General features: G+C 43.5%; 1 protein-coding gene across 1 annotated transcript; it reads left to right on the top strand.

Annotated features, from left to right (window-relative positions):
* The first annotated feature begins 22,152 nt into the window (after positions 1-22,152).
* Positions 22,153-23,892, top strand: LOC120941227 (piggyBac transposable element-derived protein 4-like). Its single transcript, XM_040354530.1, has one exon. It carries the CDS (start codon positions 22,153-22,155, stop codon positions 23,890-23,892), a length of 1,740 nt encoding a protein of 579 aa, XP_040210464.1.
* Positions 23,893-26,203: the final 2,311 nt, after the last annotated feature.

Genomic DNA, 26,203 nt, shown 5'->3' with positions numbered 1-26,203 from the left:
ATATTGATGGGCCCCCCACTACCTCCTTTTGTAGCAGTTTGCAGTGTCAACTCTAGAATTTACATGTAGCGGGTACTTCTCCAGACGGATCTAATCTATTAGGGGATGGGCTTTTTCAACCAGTCCCCCCCACCCCCCCTTTCTCTCTTCACACACAGACTCTCAGAACTGCTTGTTTGTAAACTCCCTATTGGTGGTTGTCTGTAAACACCCTATTGAAAGAGCCTGGGCCCATCATCAGACAACAGCAAAGGACTTTGGGGAGGAGATAAAAAGCCAGAGGAACTAGGCCAGAGCCTCTTTTTGCCTGCACCCCATCAGGAGAAGCATCTCCTGCACTCTGTGTGTGTGTGTGTGTGTAATCGCGGCCTACCAAGGGGCACACAGCAACTCTAGCCAAGAGGAACAGATTGTTCATGCAGCTCCAGCCCAGAGGAACAGACTGTCTATGCTAAAGAAGGACACCCTGCAACAGCTCAAGGACTGAATGCCACTGTGACACACCTGCATCTAAGATTGATCGATCGCTCAGGGGAGGACCGCTGACTGTGTACAGGATTTGGTGAGGGGGCTTTGCCCAGGAACCTTTAATGCTTTTCATAGAATACCACATCTAAAATATTGTCCACAGAGCTCCTACATTATCGGTGAAGATAATAAAAACGCAAAGCTTTTCCTCCAGGACATTACCGCGGTTGCTTTTAAAGGGGACACACCATTTCACTGGGTTGTAGGTCAGCCTGGGGTTCCCCTTTATCCACAGCATCCCACACACACCAGAATGTTTTGGGGAGCCTATTTAATCTGTACATATTGTTACCTATTGCTTTTGCTGTTTGCATAGTGTTTCTGACTGTTTTCTTTAAACTGTTTCCACCAAGTCCTGGGTACTTACACAGGTCCAGGCTGACTAATGTTAACCTGAATTTAACTTTTCTTCAAGTAAACTACAAGAACAACTGTGTTGTGTATTTCTGCTGAGTTATTCCATTAATCACATTGATAGGTGTGCCAGAGGGGCTGAGACCAGGGGTCAAGTCCTGGGGAAAAAAGTGAAAAAAAAATGATACGCTCATATGCATAATTACTAAACCGCATTTTTTTTTTCGATCCACTGTACCTTAGTAATCCTTTATGTTACTGGCCGCTTCCTGTATATGGATTCATCAGGTAGTGTGCAAGTATTCCATCACTTCCTCCATGCCGCAATGTCTCCTGGGAGCTTTTGTCATTGTTCCCAGGAGACATTGCGGAGGTCTTCCGCAAATTAACGCAGGATTTAGAAAGAACTTTAAGCAAGTGACTCGAGCTGGGCATCGCCGCTTAGTGAAGGATTGGCTCGGGCGGCTCGGCTGCTCTTGGCTGCTCTAGTCCTGCAAAGGGAACTGCGTTCCTGCTGTGAAAAAAGTGCAGGAACTCCGTTCCCACACGACTTGAGCCCTGGCTGGGACAGTTTATTGGGGTTGAAAGGCAGAGTAATGGACTGAACAAACAAAAGCAGCTCCCTGGGGGGTTTGCTACATACTTCATACATTTTTATATAATGTAATCTTACATCAAGGTCAGGCAGCAGGAGAGCTGTTGGCATAGCCAGCACACTGCAATTGACCAGTGCTGTGGATAGAAGTTATACAGTGGTTGTAGTAGTAATACTTCTAATACTACTACTATAATAATAGCAATCATAATAATATCAGCTGTCGTCCTATATGGTTTTAGTCTAGGGTTTTTTGCAGTGTTAGGCATAGAGGGTTAATTTAAATCAGTAGCAGAAGTTCAAAGGGCAATAAATCAACCCTGGTAGGACAGACCACTGCCACTGAAGGTGATGTGAACGCTCAATGATAAGCTTTACTTGCCTTGAAGAGCTAAGGTTGCAAGCTTGAATCCCATCAGGATATGTTGTCTTCTTGTAAATATTTTATAATCTTCCTGTATTTTTTTTACTGCTTCTCCAAATTACTCCCATAATTTTCAAACATACAGGTTGGTTAATTGGCTTCTGCCCAAGCGATTTTCTGCATAATTGTTGTAGGCTTATTTGATAGTAAGCTCCATAAGGGCAGGGGATGAAGTGAACAATGTACCATGTAAACATAATGGATTATGTCAGGGTTTTATAAATAAATAGTAATAATAATAATAAACAGAGTCCTTTCAAGTTACAGTGGAACCTCGTAATGCGAGTAACGCGGTTAACGAGCGTTTCGCAATCCAAGCTATTATTTTTTAAGTCCTGACTCAGTTTGCGAGTGTTGTCTCGAAGAACAAGCAGGATTTAAGCCTCTGCAGGGTGCAGTACTGCATTTGGCCAGAGGTGTGGGGGCACCAGAGTCGATAGGAGCTGTTCGGAAATACTCAATTCCCAAGTGTTTCTGAGCCTTTCCGAGTTCTGTCTCTGAGTATTTTCGAGTCTCTCCGGTGCCCCCCACCACTGGCCACATGCAGTATTGCATGCCATAGAAGTCAATGTGGAACAATTTTTTTTTGTTTCCATTGACTTCTATGGGGAAACTCGCTTGATATGCAAGTGCCTTGGATTATAAGCATTCTCCTGGAACAGATATGCTCATAATCCAAGGTTCCACTGTATTACTCTTTGTCCTGTTGAAATTAAAAGGGATACATGGACATTTTTGGCACAAGTTGTATTTAAAGCGGACCTTTAGTCATTTTTTCATCTTACCATCTAATAAATCTTGTGCCCTTGTTGTTTTAACTTTGGATAGTACATTTTTTTTCTGCCAGTAAATACCTTATACAGCCCACTTCCTGTTTCTTGTCTGGTCATTAGCCTAGGCTCATGACATCATGCACAGCTCACTTACCAGGAAGGGAGGGGGGTGAGTCATAAGAGGGCCAATGAAAGCTGCAGGGTGGCAAAGATGGAGGTGTACCTCTGTGTGTCTGTGTAAATCCAAGAAGTGATAAGACAGCAGCTTCAGCTGCCCACAGTTAAAATGGTTGCAGCCAGACTCAGTGGAGGGATATTGCTGCAGCATATTGGGCAAGTATGAAATCACAGTATATATAAAATAATTTTCCAAGTGATTGGAGGGAAGCTTCAGAATAGCAAAGATGTTTTTATTAGAAACTATGGGCCAGATTCACATACCTTTGCGGCGGCGTAACGTATCCCGTTTACGTTACTCCGCGTAAGTGCTTGATTCACAAAGCACTTGCGTGCAAGCTTGCGGCGGCGTAGCGTAAAGCCGTCCGGCGCAAGCCCGCCTAATTCAAATGGGGCGTGTACCATTTAAATTAGGCGCGTTCCCGCGCCGAACGTACTGCGCATGCTCTGTTTTGAAATTTCCCACCGTGCTTTGCGCGAAATGACGTCGACCCGACGTAATGTTTTGAACGGCGACGTGCGTTACGTCCTTTCGTATTCCCGGACGACTTACGCAAAAAAAAAAAGAATTTTAAATTCGACGCGGGAACGACGGCCATACTTTAACATGGGCTGTCTATTTTTACACCACCTAAAAAGCAACCTTAACTTTGCGACGGGAAAAACCGACTAGCGACGACGTAAGAGAATGCGACGAACGCGCGTACCTTCGTGGATCGATGTAAACAGCTAATTTGCATACCCGACGCGAAAAACGACGCAAACTCCTCCGAGCGGTCGCCTGTCGGATCTTAGCCAAATGCCGTTGTATCTTTGTTTGTGAATTACAAATAAAGATACGACGCGGCAAATTTTAAAGTACGCCGGAGTATCAGCAGTACTTTAATTAGTATACTCCGGCGTACTTTTTCTGTGAATCTGGCCCTATGTGAGCAGACTGCAGTTCCTTTTTAAATACATTTTTGACAGTAAAACAAAGAACAAAGATGAGCTTTTATTGTCAAGAATACACAAAAAAAAAAAACATTGAGAAAAATGCAACCACTTTTTCTGGCATTAATCCATCTTGGTAATGTATTTTATCCAATTTGTGAAGTATTTGCGACACTTTTGGTTCTGACAGCGACTCATGCACCGAATTCAGGTAGTTCTAAAATGCGCCACTTATACATTGTGTCGCATTGAGTGCGCCAAATGTAAAAGTGGACCCAATTAAAGTGGAGTTTCCATCCCAAATTTTTTTTTCATTATTGTGCTCATTAGACCTAAAAAAGAAAAAAAAAATGTTTTTACTCATCTGGAAATGCCTGTTGCTATGCGGTCCCACGAAATCTGCCTTTGGAATCACCTAGGATTCTGACATCATCTCCCTCTAATGCTCCTGGGAAATGTGTGTCATCATTTCCCAGGATGCAGTGCACTACCCAATTATCACTCCCCATCCAAGACTTCCAGGAAGTAAGTGCTTGTAGGCTTCACAATGCCCACAAGCAAAATGACAACGGTGTGGACATAGTTTTATAAACTATCTTTTTTGAATAACAATGCAGAGTGGCGGTGGATTTCAAAATAGTAAGTGACCGGATTTATATTATAAAAACGCATGATGAAAGGACATACATTTAAAAAATTCTATTTGTGGTTGGAACCCCGCTTTAAGACCAACTCTCTACTGGCGCACACAGAGAAAAATTGTCTCAGAATCAGCCAAATCCGGGTACAAATAGACATAAATTTGGTGCATTCTTCACCACTTTTAGAATGCATGAGAGACACGTTAGAAAAATGTGTCTGCGTCAGTCTTCATGAATTCCAGGGAGTGTGTACTTGCATTGAGTTGAACTGCAGTGACCACAGCTACCTATTTGGCCATATTGGTACAGAAAAGCTACAAACAGATGCCCCATACGTGCCCCCTTTAAACAGAGAAGATATCAAGTAATGCTTTGAGCCCTCCTTCACACTGAAAACGGGTTTGAAATTGTGCGCGTTCATCTTAACTCGCCTGATTTTAAATCCGCATTTCAGTCCGACTTTGGGTCAACTTGCAAGACATCTGTGTGGGTTCATGCACAGATGTCTATTGAAATCGTCCCTGAAGTCGCCAAAGGTAGTGCAAATGCGGTGCTGCAAAGTCGGTGTCACATTGAGACACTTCTATTGCCAACAATAGGCCCCGATTTGACATGTGGTTTGACCTATCAAATCGCATGTCAAATCTCGCCAAAGTGAACAGGGGCTGAAAGGTGGTCTATTTTTTATTTTGTAGAGCACATGAGCTGGTATCAACAAAAAATAGGGTATGCACACTTGCCCGGTTCAGATTTCTATCACTGGTGCCCCTAGTGTGTAGTTAGAATTCGTCTGGAGTTAAATGTAAAATTCGATTCAAATTTCAGTCCGAATTTCCGAAATTTGGACAAATTTTATTTACGTTATTTGGGGCATTCGGTATAAATTTGTTTATATTGTAATTCGGTTATTCGGATATATCCGAATCTCTGAAAATGAAAAATTTATCCGAATATTAATTCGGAACTAAACAAACCGCATGTCTAATCTGCCTTAGAATGGTGTAAAATATATAAATAAGCTTATGGGAAATGACTGTCATTCTACTGATGATGGCAAAAAAATTGAGGCTGATTACTACAATATAGAAAAGCCAACTCTATTGCCCTGTACACACAATAGGTTAGTCTAATGAAAACGGTCTGATGGATTTTTCCATCAGTTATCCGATGAAGCTGACTGATGATCAGTCGTGCCTACACACCATCAGTTAAAAAAACGATCGTGTCAGAACGCGGTGACGTAAAACACAACGACGTGCTGAAAAAAACTTCAGAAAAACACTGAAAAAGTTCAGTGTTTCCAAGCATGCGTCGACTTGATTCTGAGCGTCCGTGGATTTTTAACCGATGGACATGCCTACAGACAATCGTTTTTTTCTATAGGTTTTTTATCCATCAGATAATTTTAAAGCAAGTTCCATTTTTTTAAACCGATGGATAAATAACCGATGGGGCTCACACACGATCGGTTTGGTCTGATGAAAACGGTCCATCAGACCGTTTTCATCAGACAAACCGATCTTGTGTACGCGGCATTAGTCTGTGCACTCTATAGGGGTGTGCCTACTGTTCCTATTGTAAAACATGATACTTGTCATGACATCAATCAACTACAGTGACTTAAAGCGGAGGTCCGCCAATTTTTTTTTTTTAAAAGTCAGCAGCTACAAATGCTGCAGCTGCTGACTTTTAAAAAAAAGGACACTTACCTGTCCAGGGTGCCCGCGATGTCGGCACCTGAGGCCGACCCGTCCCTCAATCCTCGGATGCTGCTGCTGCCATCTTTGGTAAGGGAATCAGGAAGTGAAGCCTTCATTTCCTGGTTCCCTGCTGCACATGTGCGAGTCGCTCTGCGCAATCCGAATGGTCCCTGCTGTTTTCTGGGACCTGTGTGTCTTCCAGAAGACAGCAGGGGGTGGGGGGGGAGTGATGTAGATACCCGCAGATTCTGTATTATACATAAAAGGTGCCAAATGTGACACCGGAGCGGGGGGAGGAATCTGGACAGCAGAAGTTCTGCTTTAAAGTGGATGTAAACCCTCACATATACCCAGTGAAACGAACAGCCTCAGATAATACACAGAGGTGAAACAAATCTCCCTACATATGTTTTACATGCATATCTGCTGTCTTCATCTGTATATATCCTTTAGAAAGTGCTCTTCAATGTTAGGAGATTTTCTCTTCCTGTTTAACACTGAAGTGAAGCCTGAGCATACAGCCAAGACAGCTGACTGGAGGAAAGGCACACACCTCCTCTCCTCATTGGCAAAGGAAGAAAGGAATGTGCTCTGAGACGGAAAGCTGACTGCTAATCTATTTAGAGCAACCTCCCACTACACACTTTAGGCTTCTGTCTCGGAGAACGTGTGAGAAGTTATCAGGCTGATAACAAAGTTATGGAGCAAGAGACAGCTATGGAACACTGTCCTTTGGAGAGAGATAAGTAAACACTACAGATATATATGCCCAGCTCAAATTTCATGAATTGGGTTTACATCCACTTTAAAACAACCCAAAAGGGGAAGCTCTGCTTGTTTGCCTCCCCCTCCTGCTGTGACATTTGCCACTTTCGGGGGGGGGGGAGTACCTAGGTTTGACAGGTACCTGCTCCCACTACCAGCTGACTTTGCCACGGCAAACTCATTGAGAAGTTCGGCCCCCTTCTCCTTCCCCCTGCTGCAAAGCTTCACTGCCGGTTTCCCTTAGCCGGGGATGGCAGCATCTGAGAGCTGATTGAAAAATCAACTCGGGTGAATACACCGCTTGATTCGTGGACAAGTGTGTGTCCTAATATTATAATACAGTATTTGTAGCTGCTGACTTTTAAAAAAAAATCTAAAGGAGCCTGGAGCTTTGATTTTAATATGGCCATACACTGATTGAAATTTGGTGGGTTAAGCAGGAACCATTCGAATTTCATTCAGTATGTAGGCTCCCCCTGCTTGACAGAACTCAGTTGTTTAATTGACTTCTGTCATTGTAACATGTTGGAAAATTGTTATTGGTCTGTAGCAGCAGCCAATCAACTGCAGCCACTGATCGGTGTATTCTTTAAAAGTTTGCCTGTTGTCCCTGCTCCATCTTACATTTATTGCTAAGTGAAGTATAGAATGATTCCGGTGCTATATAAATTCTAGATGTTGATGATAATAATAATAATAAAATGTATACATCTATTATCCAGAGTACAGCATTTTTCAAGCTTATATTCCTCTCCTCAGTTATAGGTTTTACCTCCCAAATTACGGCAGGAAAACAGCATCAGTTGTTTGACAACTGTAATTTATTATGTGATAAAAAAAGCTATTATAACTTGTGTGCTATGAACTTTGAAAAAAATGGGGCTGATTTACTAAAGACAAATAGACTGTTCACTTTAAAAACAAACTTGTACTTGTAAGATAATTATTACTCAATCGCGTGCTAAGTAAATATACACGCAATTGTACAAATCATTAGTAAGACCTCATCTGGAATATACAGTTCAGTTTTGGGCACCAGTTCTCAAAAAGGACATCGGAGAACTGGAGAAAGTGCAGAGAAGGGCAACCAAACTGATAAGAGGCATGGAGGAGCTCAGCTATGAGGAAAGATTAGAAGAACTAAATGTATTCACTCTTGAGAAGAGGAGAATAAGGGGGATATGATCAACATGTACAAATATATAAGAGGTCCATACAGTGAACTTGGTGTTGAATTATTCACTTTACGGTCAACACTGAGGACAAGGGATTTCACCTCCAAATACGGAAAGGTTTTTTCACAGTAAGAGCTGTGAAAATGTGGAACAGACTCCCTCCAGAGGTGGTTCTGGCCAGCTTAGTAGATTGCTTTAAGAAGGGCCTGGATTCTTTCCTAAATGTACAGAATATAACTGAGTACTAAGATTTGTAGGTAAAGTTGATCCGGGGTAAATCCGATTGCCTCTCGGGGGATCAGGAAGGAATTTTTTCCCCTGCTGTAGCAAATTGGATCATGCTCTGCTGGGGTTTTTTGCCTTCCTCTGGATCAACTGTGGGTATGGAGTTGGGTGTATAGGATTTTACTGTGTTTTTTATTTTGTTTTTTTATTTTTTGTGGTTGAACTGGATGGACTTGTGTCTTTTTTCAACCTGACTAACTATGTAACTATGTAACTATGTAACAAAAAAAAAGGCATTTTTGCTCACACATGATTGGATGGTGGAAGTCAGCAGAGCTTCACCTCATTCAGCAACCTCTGGGGAAAATTCTCCTGCAAAGTGCAACTTCCCTTGCTCAGACTTTTTGCCTTTAGTAAATCAACACCAATGTTTTCTTCTTGTGTTTAAAAATGTACCTGTATGTAAAGCGTTCATTATTTTTAAAACAGTTCATTATTGCTGCTTTTCTTATTACTCGCTGCACTCAGTACATTATCTTATAGCATAATATATAACAGACAAACCTTTCTACTTTGCATGGTAATGCTAGCTCCCTCCACAATTTTTTTTTTTTTTATTTGTTATCATGTCAGTGATTTTAAATGATTCATAATATTGTTTTTTAAAGAAGGTCTCCATTGTTCTGTGGAAGTATTTATGCATAAATACTGGCTGATGGGTTTTTTTCTTTTTCTTTTTTTTTCTCTTGAATTACCAAGGCGCTGATCTGTTCACAAAGTGCATTGTGAATGATATTGCTTTCAAAATGAAGAATAATTCAATCTTAAGAACACATGCTTCCCATGATATTGCAGTATTTGTTTTCCATATATACATATTATAAATAACAATAACAATCACTATATACTTCAGCAGTTTTCACAAGTGTTCTTCTTTCATTGCTCAGTGGAATTCAGAGATAATATAGCATGCTCTCTTTGGCATCTCCATGTAAATTATAGTTCAAAGAGCTCATGTTCTCAGCGGCCCCCTTTGAATGGACATCCATGTCATAATAATTTAATCAGCTTCTTGAATCAAACATTTTTCCATTGTAGCCGTAAGCTTTTATGCAAGAGTTTTAAAAAATGATCATAGAAATAAAAAGTACCATTTTAAGTAAATAAGTATGAGTCACGCAGGCACTTGATTGTGATGTAACATTTACCTTGTTTTATTTTTGTTTGCGTTATTTTAGAAATTTTCAAAATGCAGGATAATGCCGTAGATCGCCAGTAAACACAACACTTGTATTATACAAACACAAGCTGTCAGATGAAATCGTAGCTTAAAATTGTGTCTTAGATCAGTGGTCCCTAATCTTTTTGGCACCGGGGACGGCTGCGGGGGAAGAAAATTGTGGCTAGGCCTGGGGGTGGGCATGCGCGGGGGTTTGCGTTTTTTCCACGGGCAATTTGTCAGGGCAATGGCTGGTGTTGGAGCTTCAATCATCCCGACACCATGGTTGATATGGTGTCAGGATTATGGAAGCTCATTATTTCTATTATTACATTGCAATATAAAATTAAATAGTTCAACTCACCATAATGCTGAATCAGTGGGAGCCCTGAGTGTGTCACTTGCCACATGATGAGGAATGTCACCTGCCACCAAATGAGGAATGTCACCTGCCACCAGATGCAGATTGTCACTTGCCATGCTGCCTGCCATCAGATGCAGATTGTCACTTGCCACGCTGCCTGTCACCAGATGCGGAATGTCACTTGCCACATTGCCTGCCACCAGATGCAATGCAGATTGTCACTTGCCACGTCACCTGCCACCAGGTGAGGAATGTCACCTGCCACGCTGCCTGCCACCAGATGAGGAATGTCCCCTGCCATTAGATGAGGAATGTCACCTGCCACGTCGCGTGCCACCAGATGCGGAATGTCACTTGCCACATTGCCTGCCACCAGATGCAATGCAGACAGTCACTTGCCACGTCACCTGCCACCAGATGAGGAATGTTACCTGCCTTGCTGCCTGCCACCAGATGAGGAATGTCACATGCCATTAGATGAGGAATGTCACCTGTCACGTCGCTTGCCACAAGATGAGAAATGTCACCTGCCACACTGCCTGCCACCAGATGAGGAATGTCACCTGCCACCAGATAAGAAATGTCCCCTGCCACAAGAAAAGGAATGTCACCTGCCTGCCACCAGATGAGGAATGTCATCTGCCTCCAGATGAGGAATGTCACCTGCCACCAGATGAGGAATGTCACCTGCCAAAAGATGAGGAATGCCACCTGCCCACTCCCCTGACATGCCCTCTCCAGATATCCACTGTGCCTCGCTCACCGAACTTCTCCTGTCCTGAGTCCTTGGTGAAGAATTTAAATGCGTACCAACTGTTTCTCCAGCTCCTCTGTTCCAGGACACGTCCTCCATGACCGTGTAGGAAGAGAGGCTCCCTCCCAGCTCCTGAGCTCCATATCCAGATGGGGATGGGCCTCCTGCTGCAGTCTAACACTCTATTCTTCACTTCACCCAGCCGACAATTCCCCTCCAGTGGGCTGAACCTGAGCTTATGTAGGAGGCCTTCCCCTGCCAATTCCAATTAGGGATTGCTCAGGGCTAGGGATGAGCCGAACACTGCAGGCTGCAGGAAAAGAGGGGGGACGAGAGAGCGCCCCCCCTCCTGAACCATACCAGGCCACATGCCCTCAACATGGGGAGGATGCTTTGGGGGTCTGTGACCCCTCAAAGCACCATGTCCCCATGTTGATGGGGACAAGGGCCTCATCCCCACAACCCTTCCCCGGTGGTTGTGGGGGCCTGCGGGTGGGGGGCTTATCGGAATCTGGAAGACCCCTTTAACAAAGGGGACCCCTAGATCCCTCCCACCATGTGAATTGGTAAGGGGTACATTGTAACCCTACCATTTCACAAAGAAAGTGTAAAATGGAAAAAAAAAAACACACAGACACCGTTAGAAAAGTCCTACTAAAAAAAAAAAAAAAAAAAAAAGATTCCAGTGGTGGTAATCCACTCTCAGTCTCCACTCCAACGCTGTCAGTATCCTGCGATGGATGCTCTCGTCTCCGGGGTCCAGCGATGCATGATCCCTTCTCCATCCAGGTCTAGGCTCCAAGGATGTCCAGTGCAGCACATCCTGTCTCCACCAGCACCCCCCCGGGAATATCGTCGCCACAGCCTGACAGGTCTTAACTAGCTGAGGACGCCCTTCAGGTCTGGTATGTATATTAAGGGGAACTCCACCCCAAATTTAAAAAAAAATGACGTGGGGTTCCCCCCAAATATCCATACCAGACCCTTCAGGTCTGGTATGGATTTTAAGGGGAACTCCACCCCAAATTAAAAAAAATGGCATGGAGTTCCCCCCAAAAAAACACACCAGACCCTTTATCCGAGCACGCAACCTGGCAGGCCGCAGGAAAAGAGGGGGGGTCGATAGAGCGCCCCCCCTCCTGAACCGTACCAGGCCACATGCCCTTAACATTGGGAGGATGCTTTGGGGGGTCTGTGACCCTTCAAAGCACCATGTCCCCATGTTGAAGGGAACAAGGGCCTCATCAACACACCCCTTGCCTGGTGGTTGTGGGGGTCTGCGGGCGGGGGGTTAATCAGAATCTGGAAGACCCCTTTAACAAAGGGGACCCCCAGATCCCCCCATGTGAATTGGTAATGGGGTACATTGTACCCCTACCATTTCACAAAGAAAGTGTAACAAATTGTAAAAAAAAACACAAACACCGTTGGGAAAGTCCTTTATTAAAAATGAAAAAATAAAAATAAAAAAAAGATTCTAGCGGTGGTAATCCACTCTTGGTCTCCGCTCCAATGCTGTCGGTATCCTGCGATGGGTGATCTCCTCTCCGGGGTCCAGCGATGAGAAGATCTCCTCTTCATCCAGGTCCAGGATCCAGCGATGAGATGTCCACAGCGCAGCGCATCCTGTCTCCACCGGGGACACCCCTGGAATGAGGCGGCTTCAGCCAGTGACAGCTCTTATGTAGGTGAGGGCAGGGCCACCCGTCACGTGACCCTGTCCGCCTCTGACACAAGGGAAACCCCAGGCTTTCCCAGTGACGTACGGGTGACCCCACCCCCCTCTAATGTAACGCAGTAATGCTGGCCCGATGCGTTTATACTAAGAGAGTCATCAACAGGGGCCCCTGTTGATGACTCTCTTAGTTGAAATGCGTCGGGCCAGCATTACTGCACCCCACATTGCTTTTTAATTATCTCATCGTGATCACTTTTTATTTTCTTTGTCATTTTCTGTATGGCAAATTTTATTTAATAAACCTTCATTGGTTTGTTTGACCTGCACCATTGGGAGTTTTTTTTTCTTTTTTGTTCCTTTTCCATTCATTTGGAGCTTGTAAGGATCTAAATTGGCATTTACCTGCTATTGGAAGGAGTGCTATTTCCATGTTCCAGCACACCAGATCACTTCTCACAGGACTGATCCAGACCCTTTGGAAACCACGGAGATCCTCCTACATTGATCCAGGTCTTTGAGACCCCAAGCCCATCTGACCCACTGTTATATAACAGATGAGTCCATCAGTTGCGGTAAGAGTACCTCATTCATTTATTGCATGAAGTGTCTGAGCATTTCAGCAGTCAACTTACCATTCCTGTATCCTGTACCATCATTTGGGAAGGATTACTTCACATTTTATTTCACATAGACTTTTATTGTTTATTGAAGCCTTCCAGCTTCTCTAATATTCTCTTACTTATTTTCATGTTTTATCACATTGTGGTATTTATATTATTCACCATTGATTGTTCAGCGCTGCACTATTTATTTTATATATGAATACAGTCTCCTAGTAATAATGAGTTGGCTCTGATGAAGAAGCGCTGCCTCGAAATGCATTAGTCAGTAAGTTTGAGGTTTGTCTTCGAATAAAGCACTAATAAATGGATGATTGCAGTCTTTGGAGATGCTCTTATGGAAATTATGTGAGAAGCATGTCTTTTTATCACCTTTGTGAGTACAGTATTTTTATTTTTATAGACTTTATATAGACTTTTTGACTTTTTGAGGATCTTACACTATAACAGTTTTTCTGAGATCTGGATTTTTTCTGTTGGTCTGGAGAAAGCTGCAAGGAAGTGGATGTTTTTTTCTACTACATAATGTTGAAGAAAGAGACTCTCCAATAATTAGATCTTTGGCAGACATAGACTTGAAGATTCCATCACTGTTGTGTGCTGACACTAGTTTATTATTTTTGGTTGTAGTAGGTTGTAGTTTTTAAAAAAAAGTTTACTTACCTTTTTGCCCCCTTCCCTCTCCACAGCTCTATACTTACTGAGTTCTTGTCATTACGGCAAGAAATGTAAACTGAAAACTGACATAGAAAAGTGACATATATACTTATTTTCTGGCAAGATCAACAGGTATTTTGTGTATTTGCTGGAGATATTCTTAGCCTGAAAATGCCAAAATAATGCATTCACTGCATCTAAAGTCACATAAGCTGCAATATATAAAAATCTTTTGTATAGACATGCCTAAAAAAATTTAATCAATTATGTGAATTTTAGTGAATACAACAGCTTTAAAGGGGTAGTAAAGTCTTATTTATAACTTATACCTATAGGTAAGCCTATAATAAGGCTTACCTGTAGGTACAGTGAAAATCTCCTAAACCTGCACAGTTTAGGAGATATTCACGCTGCATGCAGCTGGTGACATCACAGGCGCATGCACTCTGAAGTGATGGCATACCCGTGCCATCTCTTCAGAGCTTGGTGCCGTGGCTGCGACTCACCGCACGTGCACAAGAGTGACATAATCGCGGCTCAGCCATTAAGAAGGCCAGAGCACTTGAACCTGGAAGGAAGACTGGGTGTTTTTTTTTTAAGTAGATTTTACTACCAAAATTCCTGCCTTGGTTACAGTAGTATGGTGTTGATTTACTAAAGGCAAATAGGCTGTTTACTTTGCAAGGGAATTTACCCCTGAGCTTAGTGAATAAGATGAAGCTCTGGCGACTTGCACCATCAAATAATGTGCAAGCATACATGCTATCTTTTTATTTTCCTTTCATGTGATTGGATATTCTTTGCTAAGTCAAACTTCCCCACATTTACCAAGGTGATTTCCTTTGCAAAGTGCAACTTCTCTTGCAAATTATATAGCTTATTTGCCTTAAGTAAATCAACCCTATGGAGCAGGGATCTTCAAACAATGGCCCTCTAGAACAACTGGGGGTCCATCGTTTGAAGACCCCTGCTATGGAGTCTTACTCTACTTTTGTCTTCTCCATAATATAAAAAAGATTAAATATCCCGTGGGTGTGGGAGTCCTCCTTGATTTGTTAACATGAGGGCATAGCTTTCAGATGAAGAAGCTGGGGAATGAATCAGCTTGCCAGGCACAACCCAAACGTAAAGGATCGTGAGAGAAACACTGCAATTCTACTACAGGCTCACAACTATAGTTTGGTGGGGGCATCCTCAGCAATAGAAGATTGACACAGATGATACAGTGCTGGTTTCCCAAACAAATTATTCATGAACTTATGAATGTGCACTGTCCCTATTAAATAAAGTGGATCTATATTTATAATGGAACCAACCTCCCAGGTATAACAATACAAATAAGACAAATAAGGGACTAAGGTTGCAAATAAAGTACATAGTAGTAACTTCTACAATGTACATCCTCACTTTGTGGGATTTTAAAACCCAAAGACAATTTTTATATTTAAAAATGACTTTATTGTTACTTCTTAAAAACATATACCGGTATTTTTTAAATTAGGTTTGTAAAAGTCTTTTTGCACAGCCATAGTTTTACATATAACATAAACAGTGTACACCATAATAGCACATCAAGAATGTTTTTAAGAAATAACAATAAAGTATATTTTGATATAAAAAAAATTGTGTTTGGGTTGCCTTGAATACCACATGAAGTGAGTATGTACATTGTAGTAATTAATAAGGGATGATGGAAATCACACCCTTTGTCATATGAACTCCTTTTTCCTTTAAAGTAGCAACTTGAATATTTCTAACTTCCTTAGGCGTTAGGCCTTGTTGCCATCTGTGTGGGTAGTTCCTGCTGCGGGTCTGCACCTGTTAGGCCTCGTACACATGACCGAGAAACTCGACAGAATCCATCAAGAAACTTGGTGGGAGAGCTTTTTTGCCGAGGAAAACGGTCATGTGTATGCTTTTCATCGAGGAAACTGTTGAGGAACTCGACGAGGAAAAAAGAGAGCAAGTTCGCTTTTTCCTCGACGGGAGTCTCAACTTCCTCATCGTGTTCCTCGTCGGGCTGATTTTCAACGAGAAACTCGAGCGTGTGTATGCTAAGAAACCCGCGCTTGCTCAGAATAAAGTATGAGACGGGAGTAAAGTAGCGTTTGTAATGGAGATAGCACATTTGTCACGCTGTAACAGACTGTAAAGTGCAAATCGTCTCTTACCACACTTTTACTTAACACGCAAACACATGAGATTAGCAAAAGCAGCCCCAAGAGTTGTGCAAGTGGAATCGAACTTCCCCTGTCGTAGTATTTGTTGTACGTCACCGCGTTTGAGAACGAGGAGATTTTGTCTTGACCATGTGTACGCAAAGCAAGCTTGTCGAGTTCCTCGACTAGCCTAACAAGGAACTCGTCGAGGAAAAGATGTGTCTCGCCCGACGAGTTACTCGGTCGTGTGCCTTACTGTAGCCACAATCCCCGGCACAGAAAATGCCCTGGATGTGGGTGTGCACCATTAATCGTAATGGCATGCTGCGTGCACTGAAAATCACACCCGCATTGTGAACCGTATTGTACTTGCAGTTTCTGTGCAGGCTATGATTCCAGAAATGGTACAGGGATCTTTTCCCTGCATTTCAGCAGGAACAGCAGCCCATTCAAATTAATGGGCTCCCATGCACACTCAAAACGTGAACCTAGCCTTAATGGTGGGTAAAAAGTCTAAAGTCGCTGTGGTGTATATTTAAGGGGAACCCCACACCATTTTATTATTTTTTGGGGGGGGGTTCCCCCTTACAATCCATACCAGGTCCTCGTCTAGGATAAAGAACTGGTATGGATAAAGTAAATTCTGCCTGCTTTGTTTACAAACAGAATGAAGTGGCCAAGAAGAACAATTTGGCAGCTTGCCATTTAAATTGTATTGTTTTCATTTTTAATTGGCAGTTACTTTAAGAAATTGTGTATTTTTAATGTTGACCTGGTGGCCTTATTAAAAGAGCTAAATTGTATTTAAATGTATTTTATTGTTTTTGAATTTGTACATGTCTCACAGGTCAGTGCCCAGCTCTTCTTGCCCTTTGTTTGACCAATCCCTTGCCTATTAGCCTTGAAAATGGGGTTCACCTCCCATTGACTTCAATGTGGCTCACAATCGAGCATAACTAAACCCTCCTCTCCTTTACAGCCAAGGAAGCTGCAATTTTAGCTTATGATTTATCTGCAGTTGCCATGATGCTGCACATGTCATCATTTATGACACCAGCCATGTGATGGCTTGACAGTTTGATTGAGGGCACAAGCAACTTATCATTGCATAACATGCCTGGAACGCAATTGTTTGGGAAACCGTTAAATCAATAGATTTAGTTCCTCTTTAAAGTTCACAATTAGCATACATTGCTGATTAGATGATGTAATTTTCTTCATGTTCCCTTTATATGTATTGCTATACTCATTTGTCACTAGGGATGAACTGAAGGTATGGTCCACACTTGTGTTGGCTTGGACATCTACCTGTTAGGCGGTAACCAAACAGCATGTATATTAACAATAGTTCTTCCACTATTATACTGTGCATGACATTTGTCCACTGTCAATGGCTGTTAAGAACACCCATGGGTGCAGGTACTGCCTGTGACATCACCAGCCCCTCTTACTTGCATGGTCTGAAATACCTGGCCATGTAAGTAAGGGGGCGGAGAGAGTTAAAACAAAAAGCGCAGGCTTCCCCCCAAATTCATACCATGTCCTTCAGATCAGAAAAAAAAACTGGTTGATTTCTTAGTTCTGATATAGATTTTAAGGGGAAACACCATCCAAAAAAAACAAAAAAACATGGGATCCCACCAAATAATCCATATCAGACCATATCAGCGTGCCCACTCTGAAAAATACCAGGCCACATGCCCTTAACATGATGGGGTACTTTGCCAATGGGTGAACCCCCTGGCAAATCACATTGTCCCCGTTTTGATGGGGAAAATGACCTCTTTGCCACAACCATGGCCAAGTGGTTGTGGGGGTCTGTGGGTGAATGGGAGGGCTTATCAGAATCCAGGAAGTCTCCTTTACCAATAAGGGGGCTTCCAGATACTGCCCCCTTTATGTGAAAGAATAAGGGGTACACAGAACACACACAAGCAGTTTTGACAAATTCTTAAAACAAAAAAACTACAAAGAAGTCCCACGATGTACAGTCAATCATGTCTTATAGCGATGTAGATCTATATCAATCACATTGCCAATGTTACATTGCTATATACATATACCCCTTGGTGACCCTTTGCATACTACTGTGTAGTGTGTAGTGAGCTCCAAACATTGCTGTCCTCTATCTATGTGCCTCCTGTAGTGTTCCGCTGGCAGCCTATAGTGATCCCCCCCAAAGATCTGCTTTCTGCACAGCCTGTGTGCAGAAAGCAATGATGAAGTCACCCCTACTTTTACAAAAGTATTTGGTACAAAGGGGGTTTATATTGTTTTTGGTTAGTGAGGAATATATTTAAATGAAATGCCCAGAAGTCAGTAACTCTTTATGTGGTGTCCCTTTACTCTCTAACCCCTGGTGACCTTTTAATCTAACCTCTGTTAGTTGCTGACTGTATTGGATCCAATCAATTACTGGGTAATGTAATGCATAAACCAGGACGCTTTTTCTGTCAGTTACAGCAGACACATTGCTGGTTCTAAAGCCCTTGGAAAAATAGAATGACACTTAAGCTTACACCATAACTAGCAGATCAGTTGGATAGCTGACACTTGGAATCTGATTTTATCCGGAATGTTGCTCTCACTTTCTTCATGTTTTAGACAGCTCATCCTAGAGGATTTGTGACAAGTAAGTACTGGGCAACAAGGCAACTTCTTCTGTTGCATGGAGGACACTGTGCTTGATTCATCTGGAAATAGGATAAACTTACATGATGATTATTTAGGGATTTCTAATCATTTGCAACAGGCTTTAAGCTCCCAGTATACAGTGCATTCGGAAAATGTATTCACAGCGTTTCACTTTTTCCACATTTTGTTATGTTACAGCCTTATTCCAAAATGGATTAAACTCATTATTTTCCTCAAAATTCTACAAATAATATCCCATAATGACAACACGTAAAACGTTTGGTTGAAATCTTTGCAAATTTAAAAAAAATAAAACGTAAAAAAATCACATGTACATAAGTATTCACAGCCTTGGCTCAATACAACCAATTACAGCCTCAAGTCTTTTTAAGAATGATGCTACAAGACTGCCACATCTATTTTTGGGTAGTTTCTCATACTCTTCTTTGCAGGACCTCTCAATCAGGTTGGATGGGGAGCATCGATGCACAGCCATTTTAAGATCTCTCCAGAGATGTTCAATCAGGTTCAAGTCTGGGCTCTGGCTGGGCCACTCAAGGACATTCACAGAGTTGTCCTGTAGGCAACTTCTTTGTTATCTTGACTGTGTGCTTAGGGTCGTTGTGCTTTTGGAAGAGGAAACTTCACCGCAGTTGGAGGTCTAGAGCGCTCTGGAGCAGATTTTCATCAAGAATGTCTCTGTACATTGAATTCATCTTTCCCTTGTTTCAGACTAGTCTCTCAGTTTCTGCAGCTGAAAAACATCCCCACAGCATGAGGCTGCCACCACCATGCTTCATTGTAGGGATGGTATTGGCCAGGTGATGAGCGGTGCCTGGTTTCCTCCAGACATGACGCTTGCCCTTCAGGCCAAAGAGTTCATCAGACCAGAGAATTTTGTTTTTCATGGTCTAAGAGTCCTTCAGGTGCCTTTTGGCAAACTCCAGATGGGTTGTCATGTCCCTTTTACTGAGGAGTGGCTTCCGCCTGCACACTCTACCATACAGGCCTGATTGGTGGAGTGCTGCAGAGATGGTTGTTCTTCTGGAAGGTTCTTCTCTCTCCACTGGATCCACTGGATCCACTGGATCCACTGGATTCTTGGTCACCTCCCTGACTAAGGCCCTTCTCCTCTGATCGCTCAGTTTGGCGGCCTGCTCTAGGAAAAGAGGTGGTTCCAAACTTCTTTCATTTATGTATGATTGAGGCCACTGTGCTCATTGGGACCTTAAATGCTGCAGAAAATTTTCTGTAATCTTCCCCAGATCTGTGCTTTGATACAATCTTGTATCAGAGGTCTACAGATAATTCCTTGAACTTCATGTACTGGTTTGTGCTCTGGCATGCACTGTTAACTGTGGGACATTATATAAACAGACATGTGCCTTTCCAAATCATGTCCAATCAACTGAATTTACCACAGATGGACTCCAATCAAGTTGTAGAAACATCTCAAAGATGATCAGTAGAAACCGGATGCACCTGAGCTCAATTTTGAGTGCCATGGCAAAGGCTGTGATTACTTAAGTACATGTGATTTTTTTTCTTCTTCTTCTTCTTATTATTATTATTATTATTATTATTATTATTATTATTAATTTTCAAAGATTTCAAACAAACTTCTTTCACATTGTCATTATGGGGTATTGTTTGTAGAATTTTGAGGAAAACAATGAATTTTATCCATTTTGGAATAAGGCTGTAACATAACAAAATGTGGAAAAAGTGAACGCTGTGAATACTTTCCGGATGTACTGTATAATATTATTATTACTCCAATGAAACTGGTAATATTTTTGAACTTCATTTTACATTATATGATTTGACTTAAGCCGACCCATCCATGGATCAAAATTCTCTGCTGAACCGGCTAAGATTCGATCCATGTAAGGCCAGGTTGATTGTACCCAAATCCATTGGTCCATTAATCAACTTGGCTATAACCAGCCTGTCAGATATTTTTAACATGTGATTACTACTGGCGGCTTTAGCCACTAGCAGTAACCATTGTGTTCTGCCAGCCGGGAAGTCTCCCTGCGTCCCCCTTGTGAAGAACACAATTGCTCTGCTGGAAGCATTCACCCATCAACACTGACTGTGTTGATGGGGGAATCAAGCCCATTCACACCAGGTGCGGTGGGACTGTGTTGGCCAGAAATTTCACCACAGTCCCAGTGCAAGACAAGGTGAAATGCTTTGTCTCCTGTGTGACCGGTTCAGACCACTGCATTGCGGTGGTGTGAGGGCGGTGTGTGCTGAAAAAAGCACTGCCTGCATTATTTTTTTTTCCAGTACAGTGCGGATTACCACACACTGGCAGGTAGAACTCTATGAAATGTCATTGTGGTACATTTCAATAAAGTTCATTATTTAAAAAAGTGAACAGTGTGATGCGCAGGTATTGGCGCATCAATACTGTGCTGGTCCGGCCAATTACACACTATTGTGCATTGCAGTGCATTACCAAAAATAATTCAGGTTTGATTTTCAATTCGTTGTGGTGCATTGGCAGCCCATTCAAATAAATGGCCTGCCCTAATGCAGTCTATAACTTGCAACTGAACATGCAGTAAACACACTCCATTGAGGCCTTAATGTTTCTAAGCTTTTGAAAGCAGAATAAATGTTAAGGAGGTACAGTAGAAATGCAAACCATTTGCACAGGCAGAAAACAGCAAAAAGAAAGGTAATTCCAGAGAGAGGCTGGAATTGCTTCTACAAAATTCCTTTCCACCATATTAAGCCCTGCTTTCAAAGCTTATAAATGTTTAGCACACTGCCCTCCTCCCTTCTCTTGCTATCTCTCTCAGTGCTTACCTCATGTATTGGCTGCTGAGACTATATCTGTGCTTTGCCGAGTGAGACTCCCTTCCTACTGAGTGTATATAGAAAGAAGGGGACAAACTGAGCAGGCATTAGCCTACTCAGAATAATTAGGACTTTAAGGAGATACTGGGCCTGATTTACTATGCTCTGTGCGCTGCGCTGGTTCATGCGTTAATTAGTACTCCGGGTGGAGGCTTAATTGGGCGCATGAACCAGCGTAGCAGCCGTCGCATTGAAACTAATATGTAAAGCCGCGCCAAACTCCCTATAGAAGTCTATGGGAGAAATCAAAAGTGTTCATTTTAACCTCCCTGGCGGTATTCCCGAGCGTGACTCGGGGTTAACATTCAGTGCCAGAAGCGGTAACCCCGAGTCACGCTCGGGGTGCATTTTTTTTTTCCCCCAAAAATTCCTGGCGATCCGGCGGGGGTTTCCCACTGGATCGCCGGTCAGACTAGTCCCGCTGGGGGGGATGCAGAGTGAGCGCAGCGGTGGCTAAACATCCCGGCGATCCAGCGGGGTTTCCCGCTGGATCGCCGGTCAGATGAGTCAGGGGAAATGCAGAGTGAGCGCAGCGGTGGTGTGGTGACATCCCGGCGATCCAGCGGGGTTTCCCGCTGTGATCGCCGGTGAGAGCCCCGGCAGAATGTATTGCAGAGTGAGCGCAGCGGTGTTCTTACCTAATCCCGGTGAGAGCCCCGCTGATGTCTTCTCTGATGTCTCCTCTCTCTTCCGTCTCTGTGAACCGCAGCGCCTCACAGTGGCGGAAGTGGGCGGGAGATTCAAAAAAGTTACAATGTTACAATGTAAAAAAGTAAAACACACACATAAAGTTACATGATACAGTGTAATCTGACAGGATTTCACTGTATCACCTCAGATTTCACCTCAGATTATTCTACACTGCCCTGGCTGCCCTTTTTGCTGTTTTATCTAACCAAAAAAAATAAAATGGCATCAAAGCGTCACTTTAGCACCTCCAAAGCGGCTTTGGATCAGATAAGTGACAGCGACAGCGACACAGAGTTCCTCGCAGAATTGAGCGACAGCGATAGCGATTCGTGGCAAGATTCGTCATACGACTCCGACTCTGACCAGAGAAGTAGCGACAGCGACGAATCTCCACTTGAGCTCAGTGAGGTGCGCACTTGGTGCCCTATTGATTGCGGTATGGATGCAGTACCACCGCCAAGATTCCCGTTTACAGGATCGCCTGGGATGAAGGTAGAAGTTGATCACAATGATCCTTTGGCGTACCTAAAATTATTTCTGACAGATGACGTCATTGAAAAGATTGTCACGGAGACAAACCGCTACAAAGAGCAGCAATCCACTACTCTGCACAGCAAGTTTTCCAGATCCAGAAAATGGGAACCTGTGAGTAAGGAGGACATATGGAAATTTCTGGGGCTAATACTTCTCCAAGGGGTGGTGGGTAAACCCCTGCAGAGATGGTACTGGACTAAAAATAAATTGCTGGCAACCCCATTTTTTGGCACCATCATGTCCGAGTACCGATTTTCCCTCATAATGAAGAATCTACACTTCACCAACAATGAGGACTTTGACGAAGCCACACATCCAGCGCCCAAACTGAAGAAAATCTGGGAAGTATTTCAAATGATTATAACAAATTTCCAGCAGGCCTATGTCCCAGACCGTGACATCAGCATTGATGAAAGTCTGATGGCTTACAAAGGACGCCTCAGCTGGATTCAATACATCGCATCCAAGAGAGCGCGGTTTGGAATAAAATCCTATATGCTCTGCGAGTCTACAACTGGCTATATATGGAATTCCATCATATACACCGGCAAAGGAACACAATTCAACCCCAGGTACAGCGACTATGGGATGGCAACGTCATCAGTCCTTTCATTGCTTGAACCATTGCTCAATCAGGGGTATTGTGTAACAACCGACAACTTTTACACGTCGCCTGAGCTGTACGAGTTTCTACTAAAAAACAAGACTGACGCATATGGAACCGCTAGAGCCAACCGACGTGACCTGCCATGTATGTTTTCCAAGAAAAAACTGAAAACAGGAGAAATGGTGGCCTGGCAGAAAGGAAAGATGATGGCAATGCGTTGGCGTGACAAAAAAGACGTGTGCCTAATGAGTACAGTACATACCACCTCCACTGCCATGGTCCACACAAGAGGTGGGAAAGATGTCAAAAAGCCACAACTTGTGATCGATTACAACAACACCATGGGAGGAGTCGATAGAGCCGATCAGGCGATGACCTTCTATCCAGCTATGCGGAAGCAACAAAAAAAATACTATAAAAAAATATTCAGGCATCTCCTGGAACAATGTATGTGGAATGCCTATATACTGCACAAGGGAAGGAGTGACAAGCCTCTTGTTCACTCCGACTTCATCTGGAAGGTGGTGGAGCAAATTCTTTTGAACTACCAAACGCCATCAGTGGCCGTGAACAGATCTGGACGTCGCGCTGTTGACATTGTAAACCCAGAGAGGCTGACTGGTCGTCACTTTACGGATTACATCCCGCCAAGCGCAAAAAAGGCAGCACCTACAAGAATGTGTGTAGTTTGCTGCTCAAAGCGAGATGGGAATGGAAAAAAAGTCCGAAAGGAAACAAGGTTCTATTGCTCTGATTGTGACGTTGGTCTATGTGCAGTCCCATGTTTCAAAATTTACCACACCCAGGATGTTTACTGAATTTTCTTCTGTTTGACAAATTGCATTATTTATTACTGAATTTTCTTCTGTTTGACAAATTGCATTATTTATTACATTACTGAATAAAATGATATTATTTATTAGATTATAACTCATGATTTTATTTTTTCGAACGTTATTACATCTGAGAGGTCTACTAGAGTCTTCTTTGGTCAGGTTTAAGTAAGTAATTACTAAGAATTGCAGGCCTACAATAAATAACACCAAATTTCCATACAAAAAAATGGTACCGCTTTTGGAACAAAATTCCAGACAGAATCATACCGCTAGGGAGGTTAAAGGCTAATCTGCAAGTTTTGTCCTAAAAAGTGTTTGGGGACCTCAGTCCTGCCCCAGGGAACATGTATCAATGCTTTTTTTATTTTTTAAAACGGCCGTTTTTTCGGGAGCAGTGAAATTAATAATTCTTAAAGTGAAACAATAAAAGTGAAATATTCCTTTAAATTTCGTACCTAGGGGGGGTGTAATGTCAGCATGTGAAATAGCGCATTTTTCCCGCACTTAGAACTCCCCCTGCACAAAGTGACATTCAGAAGGAAAAAAGTCATTTAAAAATTCACATGCGGCTATAATGAATTGTCGGCTCTGACAATTCTAAAGGGATTCATTCATAAAACAAACAAAAAAATGTGTAGGGGTTCCCCCAAATTAAATTACCAGGCCCTTCAGGTCTGGAATGGATATTAAGGGGAACCCCGCCGTAAAAACCAGAAAAAAAAGACGTGCGGTTCCCGGCAAATATCCATTCCAGGCCCTTCAGGTCTGGTGTGGATTTTAAGGGGAACTCCACCCCAAATTGAAAAAAAAATGGCGTGGAGTCCCCCTAAAAATCCACACCAGACCCTTATCCGAGCACGTTGACCTGGCCGGCCGCAGAAAAGAGGGGGGGACAGAGTGCGCCCCCCCCCCCCTCTCCTGAACCGCACCAGGCCACATGCCCTCAACATGGGGAGGATGTCCCCATGTTGATGGGGACAAGGGTCTCATCCCCACAACCCTTGCCCGGTGGTTGTGGGGGTATGCGGGCGGGAGGTTTATCAGAATCTGGAAGACCCCTTTAACAAAGGGGACCCCCAGATCCTGACCCCCCCCCTGTGTGAAATGGTAATGGGGTACATTGTACCTCTACCATTTCACCCCAAAAAAAATGTCAAAGTGTTAAAAATGACAGTAGCCGGTTTTTGACAAATCTTTTAATAAAATCTTCTTTTCTTCTTTCCTTCGGGTTTCTTCCGCTGCTTCTTTCTTCTCGTCCACATCTTGCCCGACGTGTTCTTCTATCTTCTCCGTCCGTCCTTCAGCCTTCTGGTCCCGCATCTTGCCCGTTGTCTTGTCCTGTCTTCTTCTCCGTCCGTCCGCCTCCTCGTCCGCATCTTGGGTCTTCTGCGGTCTTCTTCTCGGTCCGCCAGCCTTCTCGTCCGCATCTTGTGTCTTCTCCGGACCCAGCGTTTGAATTGTAATTGGCCGCCGTGTTCCCGCTCCTGGGACCCGCCCCCCTCTGACGCCACAAGTAAACTCCTTAGAAGGTCATGTGCGTCAGAGGGGGGCGGGGTCACAGAGCGTCACACAGCGGGGGAATTCAATTTCAATCGCGCCGCCCGGAGAAGAAGTTCCCGCCGTGTCACACTCATGTGACCCCGCCCCCCTCTGACGCACATGACCTTCTAAGGAGTTTACTTGTGGCGTCAGAGGGGGGCGGGTCCCAGGAGCGGGAACACGGCGGCCAAATCAAATTCAAACGCTGGGTCCGGGGACGAGAAGGCTGGCGGACCGAGAAGAAGACCGGAGAAGACACAAGATGCGAGGAGGCTGGCGGAAGGACGGAGAAGAAGACAGGACAAGACAACGGGCAAGATGCGTGACCAGAAGGCTGAAGGACGGACGGAGAAGATAGAAGAAGACGTCGGGCAAGATGTGGACGAGAAGACCCGAGAAAGAAGCAGCGGAAGAAACCCGAAGGAAAGAAGAAAAGAAGATTTTATTAAAAGATTTGTCAAAAACCGGCTACTGTCATTTTTAACACTTTGACATTTTTTTGGGGGTGAAATGGTAGAGGTACAATGTACCCCATTACCATTTCACATAGGGGGGGGCCAGGATCTGGGGGTCCCCTTTGTTAAAGGGGTCTTCCAGATTCTGATAAGCCCCCCGCCCGCAGACCCCCACAACCACCGGGCAAGGGTTGTGGGGATGAGGCCCTTGTCCCCATCAACATGGGGACATCCTCCCCATGTTGAGGGCATGTGGCCTGGTGCGGTTCAGGAGAGGGGGGGGGCCGCACTCTGTCCCC

The sequence above is a fragment of the Rana temporaria genome, chromosome 5, assembly GCF_905171775.1.
Source record: "Rana temporaria chromosome 5, aRanTem1.1, whole genome shotgun sequence".
Classification (NCBI taxonomy): Eukaryota; Metazoa; Chordata; class Amphibia; order Anura; family Ranidae; genus Rana; species Rana temporaria.
The sequence above is the reverse complement of the archived record's forward strand: the minus strand, read 5'-3'. Positions and strand labels throughout refer to the sequence as shown.

Bases quoted from the DNA above. Each gene is read 5' to 3' on its own strand.
- LOC120941227 (XM_040354530.1), top strand. From the start codon at position 22,153: ATGGCATCAAAGCGTCACTTTAGCACCTCCAAAGCGGCTTTGGATCAG.